The sequence below is a fragment of the Microtus ochrogaster genome, unplaced genomic scaffold (assembly GCF_000317375.1).
Source record: "Microtus ochrogaster isolate Prairie Vole_2 unplaced genomic scaffold, MicOch1.0 UNK225, whole genome shotgun sequence".
In the NCBI taxonomy this organism is placed as follows: Eukaryota; Metazoa; Chordata; class Mammalia; order Rodentia; family Cricetidae; genus Microtus; species Microtus ochrogaster.
In genome coordinates, this window is record NW_004949323.1 from 25202 (window position 1) to 36261 (window position 11060).

Genomic DNA, 11060 nt, shown 5'->3' on the forward strand with positions numbered 1-11060 from the left:
AAGGCAAGAAGGATTTATTTTGGTTTTTGATTTAAGAAAACTCAACCCATCCTGGGAGGAAAGGCAGGGTGGAGTTCATGGCAGCTGGAGCTGCGGCTGGGATGACTCACATCTCCATGCATCAGGAAGCAGAGTGTGGGGAGGCTGGCTCTTATCTGGTTTTCTCCTTTTCCTCTCCTTTCTTCAGTCTGGACCCCCACATCATGGGCTGTTGTCACCCCACATTCAATAGCCTCCTCCTCTGCTGAGTTAATCTTCTCTGGAAACAACTTCACAGACATTTCCAGAATTGCAAGTTCTTGGAGATTCGAAATCCAATCCAGCTGGCCCTGAAGATTAGCTGTCGCAGTTACATGGTGAGATTCAGACCAGCCTGGGGTACAGAGTGAGAACCTACTAAAGAGAGAGACAGAGAGAGAAAAGTAATATCTGGGCTCCCTACTTTACATTCTAAAATGCAAGAATGTGGGAAGAGGCCTGAGAATTCTAAAACAAGGTTTGAGGTCCCTGATGTCAACCATCAGAGAAGCAACCACACAATTCCCAAATGTCATCATCAGCCCTGAGAAGTCATGTTGACAGGAACATATGATTTCCCTCCTATGGGCTTCAGCCTCAGGTATAAGAAATAGTGAGCATTTTATACAATGAAGTCTCTGACTGATTGCTATCTGAACATTCCCTACACTGATTTCCAACTTATAGACAAAGATAATGGAAATACTTATCATCTAACCATAAAAAACTTTATATATGAATTTATAACCTTACTTTTTTTAATTTAGAAAAATTTAAAAAAGCCAAACTGAGTCTTCATATCGAGGGACAGAACACAAAAGCCCATTAATACCAGGTCCTAGACAAGGTACAGGTGTACACCCGTGGAGCCAAGGATGCAAGCTGTGCTCAGCTGAAGGGATATTTAGCAAAGTGATGGGGGATTAGGTCTCTACTTCCTCTTTAGACTTTTAAGAAAAAGGGAATTCTAATGCCAGGACATGAGGGGTGGAAATAAACTAATAAGGTTATCAAACTGCATTCTTTTCAATCTCTGGGAGGATAAAGACAGAGAAGATAAAGAACCAGTTGGTGCAAGAGAAAACTCCTAGTCCTAGACCTCAGATAATATTCCAGGGTATGGTCACAGACAGACCTAGAACAGGGTCAGGAAACATGAGAAAAGGATCAAGTATCCTCCCAGCCATTTCCCCCCTAGAGACTCCACCATGGATTTGTGTCACATCACGAGAATATTCAATATGAATCCTTTGTCCTCTATTTCCAGGTATTCCTTACAGAGATTAATAATAAGAATAATAATAATTGTCTGGAAGTGGCTAAGCACACAGGAATGGACACACTTTATAGTAACAAAACAGGACATTGGCACATTTACATCCAGGGCTTGAAATTTCTCAGGAAGGCCCAAATCTCAGACACTGTCCTGTCCTACCTGTACTCTTCCTCATCACAATGGCAGCCACAGCTCCAGCGACCAACACTCCAAGGAGAATCAGCCCAGCAATGATCCCCATCATGGGGGTGGTGGGAGATGGAGGAGGCTCTGCCAGAGAGGGTAGGGGAGGACAGAGGTGAGGGACCCTGACCCTGCTCAGGGTCTGCAGAGGGGCTCCAGCTTTCCCTAAGACAGACTCTGGGCCTACACACACCCCTTTACCCCATTTCAGGACGAGGGGCTCAGGCAGCCCCTCATGCAGCACATGGCATGTGTATCTCTGCTCTTCTCCTGAAGGCACCACCACAGCTGCCCACTTCTGGAAGGTTCCATCCCCTGCAGGTCTGGTCTCAATAAGTCCCATGTCCTGCGTCAGGTCCTCCTCATCCCTCTGCCAGGTCAGGGTGATGTCTGCAGGGTAGAAGCCCAGGGCCCAGCACTTCAGGGTGGCGCCTCCTTCAGGTCTGGGGTGATGAGTCACATTTGTTTTTGGAGGATCTGAGAAGAGTCAGAGAAAAACAAACTTCTGTTCTTTCCTGAGGACAACTTGAGCACTGATCATGTGATCATCCCCAGAGTTGGGCTGGGGATCTAGAGAGCAGCACCTAAACTTCATGGGCCCAGAATGAAGACCTATCTATTCCTACAGTAAGTTCTACGATAAAGGTGTGAACTTGTATACCTCTGAGTGGGCAAGTGACTGAGTAGCTACACCTGATCTGTGAGCAATGGCAGAAACGGGGACTGAGATCAAAAGGGAATTACCTGACGTGGGATGGCCTTCTGTACATGTGTTGCTTTTATTGATTAATGAATAAAGAAAGCAGTTTCGGCCAATGGCTTAGCATAGTAAAACTAGGCTGGAAGTCCAAACAAAGATACACAGAGAGAAGGCAGAATCAGAAGACTCCAAGTAGCCACCCAAGAAGCCACAGGATGAAACAGAAACTAATAGAAATGGGTTAATTTATAGAGAGAACTAGCCAGTAATGGCCTAAGCTATAGGCCAGACAATTGTAACTGATATTAAGCCTCTGAGAACAGGCAGGCAGAGAGAAAACTGTCCAGGGGGACCAGCTAAACAGAGAAGAACCTTCCCTTCCAATAGGTGGCTTAGGAATTTGTTTTCTTTCTTCCCAGAAATTCTGCTCAAAGGCGGACAGAAACTACCCTAACCCTCTTACCTGCACGCTGCAGAATCTCCTTCCCTTTATCCAGGTATTTGAGAAGCCACGTCACACACCTTCCTTCAAAGAAAGATTTCCATGGCCTTGCAAACCCTGCTGCCTCCCACTTGCGCCTGGTGCTCTGAGCCTCCTTGGTATCCGCTGCGATCCAGGAGCGCAGGTCCTCAGTCAGAGAGATGTAATCCTGGGTATCATAAGCGATCTGCTTATACCCACGGAGTAGGCGGTGGTCTGGCCCTATGTCGCAGCCGCAAATCTCCTGGATAGTGTGAGACCCTGTTGCAGCCAGGGAGGTCAGCACAGTCTCCTAGATTAGCTCCATTCAATACACATAGCCTGTGCATGATTGCTTAAAGCCTATTTCACAGTGAAATAAAACCCCAATAAATTTCCTCAAGCTTCCCCAGGATGACTGAAACTTGACGGATTTCACTAATCCAAAATATGTTCCTATGTCCCTCAGAATATTTGGAGACTGTACACTAGCATTACGAATCTAAGGTCGCTCACCATTCTCTCTCTTGCTACGGTAGTTGAACAGGATCCTCAGTTCGATTCGGCCGATTATTAAGATGCGCCTGCCGAGACGCGTCAATTCATCCAAATGCTCAGGATCCTGCGCCATAAATGGCACCCGCGGTTCCACTCGCTGACTCTCATTGTCGCTGTCAAAGCTCAAGATCTGTGTGTTGTCCACGTAGCCGACGACCCTGACCCGAGATTCACCATAGCCAGGATTGTAGAAGGAGGTGGAGAAATAACGCAGGGAGTGTGAGCCTAGGAGTGGCGCGCGGGATCCCTGCATCCGGCCAGATCGAGGAACAGGTGCACCCCTAGGGAGGTGTGCAAGGGGCGCGGGTCCAAACGCGGAGAGAAGGGAGCTTGGAACTGACTGCCCATCTCCGGGAGAAGGGAGGGCTCGTTGGGCGAGGGCAGAGACACGGCTTTCCGGGTGCGGTCCCAACCCAGTCACCCCGTTTCTTCCTTCAGAAATGGTTTCTCTCTCCACCTGGAACTCACCCGAGAGGGCCAGAGTTGGGGACAGGGTGGCTGCCAGCAACAGAAGGAGGGCTCTTGGCACTGTGCACCCCATCCTCAGTGTTTGGAGAACTTGAGGAGATTAGGTCTTTGTTCCTCTCTGTGGAGTTTTATAGCGTTGTGGGGATGTGGGGACGGATCACGATAAGTCTGAGTGGGTTCTCTGAAATTCCTACATACAGCAGAAGTGAATGTGTGGATGTCCAAACATTACTGGGGAATAAAGGGTTCCAATCTGTGAATTCTTCTTGATTAAAAAGAAAAAAATAAGGCTAACAACAAAAACAATAATAAAACCAGACTCAGAAGACGCTCTGGCACCATTTCATTACTTTTAAGCAAGGGTTAGGGGTAGGATGAGAACAGCTCTTGCAAGCCTTAATCTTGCAGTTATATAGAGAGGAAAGTAATGCCTTTGAGTTAGGGTCAGTAATGGAGGATTGTAAGCAGCTGTAGAAAGTGTGGAGGGGAAAAAAACATGCAGTTAAAACATCAATACACATAACATAAAAATAATAAAATTTTTAAAAGAACACCAAGTCAGGCTGTGGTGGCACAAGCCTATAATCCCAGCACTCGGGAGGCAGATACAGGAGAATCTCTGTGAGTTCGAGCCCAGTCTGATTCACAGGGAGGGTTTCAGGACAGCCAAGACTACACAGGGAAACCCTGTCTCTAAAAACCAAAAACCCAAACTAAAGCAATCCAAACCGAAGCAAAACAAAATAAATAAATAAATATGTCCTAGTTCCTTAAATATCTATTATTACTCCTCTCTGTGTGACCTAACATCCTTGTGACTATTAGGTAAACCCTTTTGGAATGTACAAACAGACCCCTAGCTTCTACCAACTCATGTCATCACAGAGCATCTCAGGTCTAACAGATTTCCCTGCATGGATACAACCTGCCTTGTATTTCTAAGATCTGTTGTTTGTGCCTTGTTGTTGCTGTTCTGTTACTATGAAAACAATAAAACTGTTACCATTTTAGGACATGGAATTTATAGGAACTGAAATCTGTGTTCCAGGCTATTGTCACTTACATTTGACTCCAGAATAAATTCTCTTTAAGTTGTGATCTCTGTCTTTATTTTTTATATTCACGGTGTATCAGGAATATTCTGTTTACATAAGAAACATAGATGGTCATGCTTGTATCTTTTTCCACTGTAGTGGGAATCTAGTAGAATCATTGTATCTAGGGTAAACATTACAATGTAATAGTTGTTTCTCACTGTTTCTAAGGTATCAGTAGAATGTATTAGTGTTTGATGAATGTATCTAGAACTTGAAAAAAATCATAGTACAGTGATTGTTTTCTATGATTTATAAACTTTTTCTGAGGAAATTTTCAGTCCCTTTCATGACTTTGGTCACAAGACTATCTGGGCACACTTGCAGGTCTTGAATTATTGGGTATTGCAAACAGTACATAATAAAGATTAAAGTTGTGGGGGCATTATTTTTTTTCAGAGAACATATAGATCTAAGGGACTTTGGTATAAAGACCTTGCTGTCCTCCAAACACAACCTTTGTGTGCAATCAATAATTATGCTTCTGAGCAGAGGTTTGAGGTTCAGTTCTCAGAAGCTGTTCTCCCTGCTGTCAGAGAGCCTAGAATCACATTCTGGGCGACTCTTGTTCTTTGAACAGCACACAAAACACAGAACATCTGACATTCTACAATGTCACAATTAAGTAACAATAAATTCACTAAGTGTGATGGTATTCATTTTAGGAATTTAACAGATAATACTGCTTTCCATGGTAATCTAATTGAAGCAATACACATGCTCTTTTATTCCATTCTCTTTTTTTCTTAAAGATTTATTTATTTATTGTGTGTACAGTATTCTGCCTGCATGCATGCCTGCAGGCCAGAAGAGGGAACCAGATTTCATTACAGGTGGTTGTGAGTCACCATGTGGTTGCTGGGAATTGAACTCGGGACCTCTAGAAGAGCAGGCAGGGCAGTACTCTTAACCACTGAGCCATCTCTACAGTCCTTTTATTCCAATCTTAATTAGTAATATTAACTGAAATGTGACACAACACACAGTAAATATATGCATATACGAGAGTTATAGAATAGATAGATACAAAGGTTAAGGAGGCAGCAGACATACTCCCACAGTCTCAATTCATCCCAATACATTTATAGAAGATTATATTCCCACACTTGCAACACCAGTTCTCAGAGGGAGGTGGGATGATTTCTGGGAGTAGAAGGCCAACCCAAATGTACTATTACTCAGTTTTCTCATTCATATAAAACAAACAAACAACAAACAAAAATCTGAAAAAAAGACGGAAGTAGCTTAAGGCAAGAAAGATTTGTTTTGAATTTTGATTTAAGATGATTCAACCCAGCCTGGCAGGAAAGGCATGGCTGGGTTTATGGCAGCTGGAGCATGTGGCTGGGATAACTCACATCTCCATGCATCAGGAAGCAGAGTGTGGGAATCAGGAAGCTGGCTTTTATCTGTCTTTCTCCTTTTCCTCCCTGTTCTTCAGTCTGGGCCCCAGATCAATGGTCACCCACATTCAGTGCAGCTCTCCCCTCCTCAGCTAATCTCTGGAAACACCCTTCACAGACATTTCCAGAATGGCAAGTCCTGGGAGATTCAAACTCCAGTTCAGCTGACACTGAAGATTAGCTGTCACAGCTACATGGTAAGTTCTAGGACAGCCTGAAGTACAGTATGAGACCCGGCAAAAGAGAGACAGAAAAAGTAAAATCTGAGCTCCCTGTTTTACAGTCGAAGACAGTGGGGTCTGAGAAGAGGCTTGGGAATTCTAGAAAGAGATTTGAGGCCACTGATGTCAATCATCACAGTAGCACCCACAATGAAGAACAGTTCCAAATGTCATCACCCCTGAGTTGTCATGTAGACAAGGACATATTGTTTTCTCTCCTATGGGGTGTAGCCTCAGGTATGAGAAATAGGAAGCAATTAACATAATGTAAATCTCTAACTGATTGCCACTTATTATTATATATTCCCTAGACTGATTTGCAACTTATAGACAAAAATAATGGAATCCAAATTCTTGTTATTTATCCACAAACTAATTTTATATGTGAAATTAGAAGCTTACAAATTTTTTATCTTAGAAAAATAAAAATTCGCAAACTGGAGTATTCATATGTGGGGACAGAAGACAAAAGCTCATCCACACCAGGTCCTGCACAAGGTACAGGTATACACTGGTCAAGGGTTCAAGCTGTGCTCAGCTGCAAGGATGTTTAGCAGAGCAATGGGGGCACTTGGTCTCTGCTTCCTTTCTAGACTTTTAGGGAGAAGGGGTTCTAATGCCAGGACATGAAGCCAAGGGATGGAAATGAAATGATAAAAGTTAATTAACTACACCCTTTTCCATTGCTGGGAGGATAAAGTCAGAGAAGGATGGAGGACCAGTTGGTGCCAGAAGAAACTCCTAGTCCTGGATCTCAGATCCTATTCCAGGGGATGATCACAGACAGACCTAGAATAGGGTCAGGGAACATGAGAAAAGGATCAAGTTAGCTCCCAGGGGATGCTACCTTCTCCTGGGTACTCTTCTTCAGATTTGTGTCACTTCACAAGAAACCTCAGTCTAGGGGGCTGGAGAGATGTCTCAGAGGTTAAGAGCATTGCCTGCTCTTCCAAAGGTCCTGAGTTCAATTCCCAGCAACCACATGGTGGCTCACAACCATCTGTAATGGGGTCTGGTGCCCTCTTCTGGCCTGCAGGCATATACACAGACAGAATATTGTATACATAATAAATAAATAAATAAATAAATAAATAAATAAATACCTCAGTCTAAAATTTTGTCCTCTATTTCTAGCTTTTTTACAGAGTTAGTAAAAAAGAAGTTCTGAAGTGGCTAAGCACACAGGAATGGACACACTTTATAGTAACAAATATCTTAGATATGGTACCAATGACAAATGTCTTGGTACTGTTCTAGGGCTGTGACAACACACCACAACCAAGGCAAATGATAAAGGAAAGGAACAAGCTAATTGGATGGCCTGGGCTTTTGAAGCCTCAAAACTCACTCCCAGTGACACACCTCCTAATCTGTCCTACACAGTCCGCACTTAAAACCAAACATTAAAATTGTGCTTATGTGTGTGTGCACACACATCTGAAGGGAGAAGACAGCTTGAGGGAGTCAGTCTCTTGCTGTCCTAATGATCCTTTCATCCTGCCTCAGATCGTTCAGCCTTTGTCTCATAGAGAGGTGGGTGAGTAGTTACAGTGCTCAATTTCCCTACTCAATTTCTCTACTTCCATAGCTCAGACCTTATCTACATCTATGTCGCACAGTCTTGGGTACCCTGTGAGTGGGCTATTTTAATTTAAAATATTTCTTTCTTTTCTGTTTGTTTCAAAAAGTTCAGAGGGAGAATATTCCTTATTATCAAGGCTTCCCATACTGAATCACTGCTAAGGTCCTGTATGTATGCTGAATCAGTCTTTTCCCTGAGTTAAAGGTTGGCCTGAGGGGTTTTCCATTACTTTTATTGCATTTTCTCTGTCTTTACTGTCTTTTCTTACCATCATTCCCAGGTTTTGGGATTGCAGAGGCACAGATCTAATTCCTGCGCTTTCCTTTATGCCTCCTTCACATTCCCCAGGTGTCAGAAATGGTGAACCAGTTTCTCACAAAGGCAGCATTTGCTCTTCTTTTTCTCATTGTCCTTCCTCCCTTAGGCAGGCAAGTCCTTTCTGGGTAGGTGACTCAGCCTCAGTTGCAAGTCTCATTGCCCACAGCAAAGGCCACACAGCTGCTGCCACTGTCTGCTGAGGATCCTGCCCAGAGCCCCACAGGTGTTTTTCCTGGAGTTGCTGTTGTTGGTGCTCATGTGATAGACCTCATGCCATGTAGAGGAAGACAACTACCCTGGGTTCCCAGCACTGCTATCCATCCACCTCAGATGGAGCAGTCTCAGAGGCAACTCTTATTATCCATTCCAAAGGCAGTGCAGCTCTCAGCTGCCACATGGAGAAAGCATGGCTCAAGAAATCATAGCAAGAATTGACAAGTGCATTGCATGAAACTGAAAAGCTTCTGCACAAAAAAAAAACAAAAAAAAAACCACCAAGAGCGTGAAAGACAGTCTAAGAAATGGGAGAAAATCTTTACCAGCTATACATCTGAAAGAAGATTAATATCTTCAGTACATATATAACTCAAACATTTCCTGCTCAGTTAAATATGGATTATGAAAACAAGGTAAAGTTGACAATAGAAAGGTCTTGACAGTCTAAGTAGCAGGACAGAGTTGCCATTAACAGAAATGGGGAAATGCATACGAAACAGTCAGGTTAGCACTGGGACAGATGAGTCTGGAGGTATTTGGCAGAAATATCTGGACTGAAGAAATCTATCTGGGAAGTAATAGTAAATAATATTTAAAACATTGGAGATAAAGAAAATCACCAACAGAGTGATTAGCTGGAGGAAAGAAAGGAAGACGTACTGAGTCCTGGTCCAGTACTTAGTGATCTCAATAGAGCATCTACCTAGAGCAGACCACACAACTCTGAAACTGTGTTTAAAAGGCCCATAGACTAGAAAGTCCCAGACCTTGTTAGGTCCAGGAGTCCCCTAGACATCTCAAAATTCAGAAATCTCGCTGTAGAGCTGAGACTCTGGGTGTTTGGTGCAGAAACTGCTGGTTTTTCAGATAATATAGCAAGAAGGATGTAAACAAAGAGCCCCAAACTCCATACATCAGCCTCATTCATGGCTGAGTCATTCCTGAGGCTATCTGTGGTTGACTATACAAACATTCCCAAAATTGGGCAAAAGTATTTCGGGGACATCAAGATCAGTCTGAGTTGCTGTATTAGTTACTTTTTTTCATTGTTGTGACAAAATATCTGAGAGAAACAACTTTAAAATATTTATTCTGATTCACGAGTTAAGAGGGTACATACAGTCCATCTCAACATAAGGCGTGGTGGAATTCACGGCATTGGGAGCTTGTGGCTGGGACTCCTCCAACTTCAATGGATCAGGAAGGAGAACACAGAGATCTCAGCTGGCTTTTTCCCATTTGTATTATTCAATCTTGACCCTAGCCCCAGGGATGGCACCACCCACATTCAGAGTGGGTCTTCCCTTCTCATTTAATCATCTCTGAAAACATTGTTATAGAGATACCCAGAACTGCATCTCCTAGGAGATTCTAAATACAGTCAAGTTGACAGTGAAGATTAGCCATCACAGCTACACAGTGAGTTCAAAGCCAGCCTGGGATACAGTACGAGACCCTGTCAAAAAAAAAAAACAAATAAAACAAAAAATGAGGAGGTAAGTCCTGTGCTCCATACTCAACAATCTAAATGATGGGTGAAGGAGGCCTGAGTATTGTGGGAAAAGGTTGGTGACCACTGATGTTAGTAGTAAGAATAATGAAGAAGGGTCTTGCATGGGCATTATTATTATCATCATTTTGTTGCTGCCCAAGAAAGAAAAGGGAGAGTATATATCATCACTCAAGCTAGCATGTTCAGAAATGTATATTGTTTTCTCTATCATGGGCATAGCCTCAGATGAAAGTCATAAGAAGTAGTTATATAGGGAAAGTCTCTGGCTGTTATCTGAAATCTTTCTGAACTGATTTCTTATTTTTAGGTACAATAAGGAAGTCTAGATTCTTATCATTTAAACATAAAATGATTTTCTTTGTGATGCTGGATAATAGGAGATTATTTTGTTTTGGAATAGTCCAATAAACGAAATTCTGATAGGACAGTCAACATCAGGTCCCACGTGTGATAAACTGGACAGAGGACCACTGAGACCCTGGAACTGGTCACTGTGACAGTTCCCCTGCTGCTCTTGGAAGCTGCATGTGATGATGTCATCCTTCCCAAATGCAATCCCTGCAGTTCTAGCTTTTCCTTATGACCATGTTCTCAGTCACAGTCCAGCATGTGGTCATTGAACTGATGGAATTGAGGACTCATGTGGTGCCCAGCTGCAGGGATGTTTGAGAAAGTGGTGAGGGACTTGGTCTCTGCCTCCCTTCTACACTGTGAGTGGGTGTTTCCCTAATGTGTGAAGAGTTCCAAAGCTGGAACATGTGACCAGAGGATGGAAGCAGAATAGGGCAAACTGATTTCTGAAAGTTATCTGAGTAACTACATCTGGGGAAAGAAAAAGCTGATAGGGATGCAGGATAATGGTCTCCTAGAGCACCCCCATAGCCCTGGAATTTAAATGCGCTAGAACATGGAGTCCCAGGTTGGGTAAGTATGCCTGTATAGTAGGTCTCACAATAACTAAACAGGTGATGAGCTCATTTCCACCTAGGGCTTTGACTCAGTGGAGACGAAACCTTCAGACACCAATCCGTTCCCTTCCCTTCCCCTCCT

At 43.3% G+C, this 11060-nt stretch overlaps 2 protein-coding genes across 2 annotated transcripts in view; both read right to left on the bottom strand.

Moving 5' to 3' along the window:
- Positions 1-9: 9 nt before the first annotated feature.
- LOC101988051 (HLA class I histocompatibility antigen, alpha chain G-like) lies at positions 10-3736 on the bottom strand. Its single transcript, XM_026778506.1, has 5 exons — positions 3154-3736; positions 2641-2919; positions 1679-1954; positions 1454-1564; positions 10-396 (listed from the first exon to the last, which is right to left on the bottom strand). The coding sequence occupies exons 1-5, from the start codon at positions 3734-3736 to the stop codon at positions 350-352; spliced, it is 1296 nt and encodes a 431-aa protein (XP_026634307.1). The 3' UTR covers positions 10-349.
- Positions 3737-10391: 6655 nt separating this feature from the next.
- The window catches only part of LOC101988625 (class I histocompatibility antigen, Gogo-B*0101 alpha chain-like), a 2857-nt gene continuing 2188 nt past the window's right edge, over positions 10392-11060 (bottom strand). Inside the window, exon 6 of the mRNA XM_005372175.2 lies at positions 10392-10548. Coding sequence (XP_005372232.2) covers positions 10392-10548 — 157 coding nt within the window. The remainder of the gene's footprint in view (positions 10549-11060) is intronic.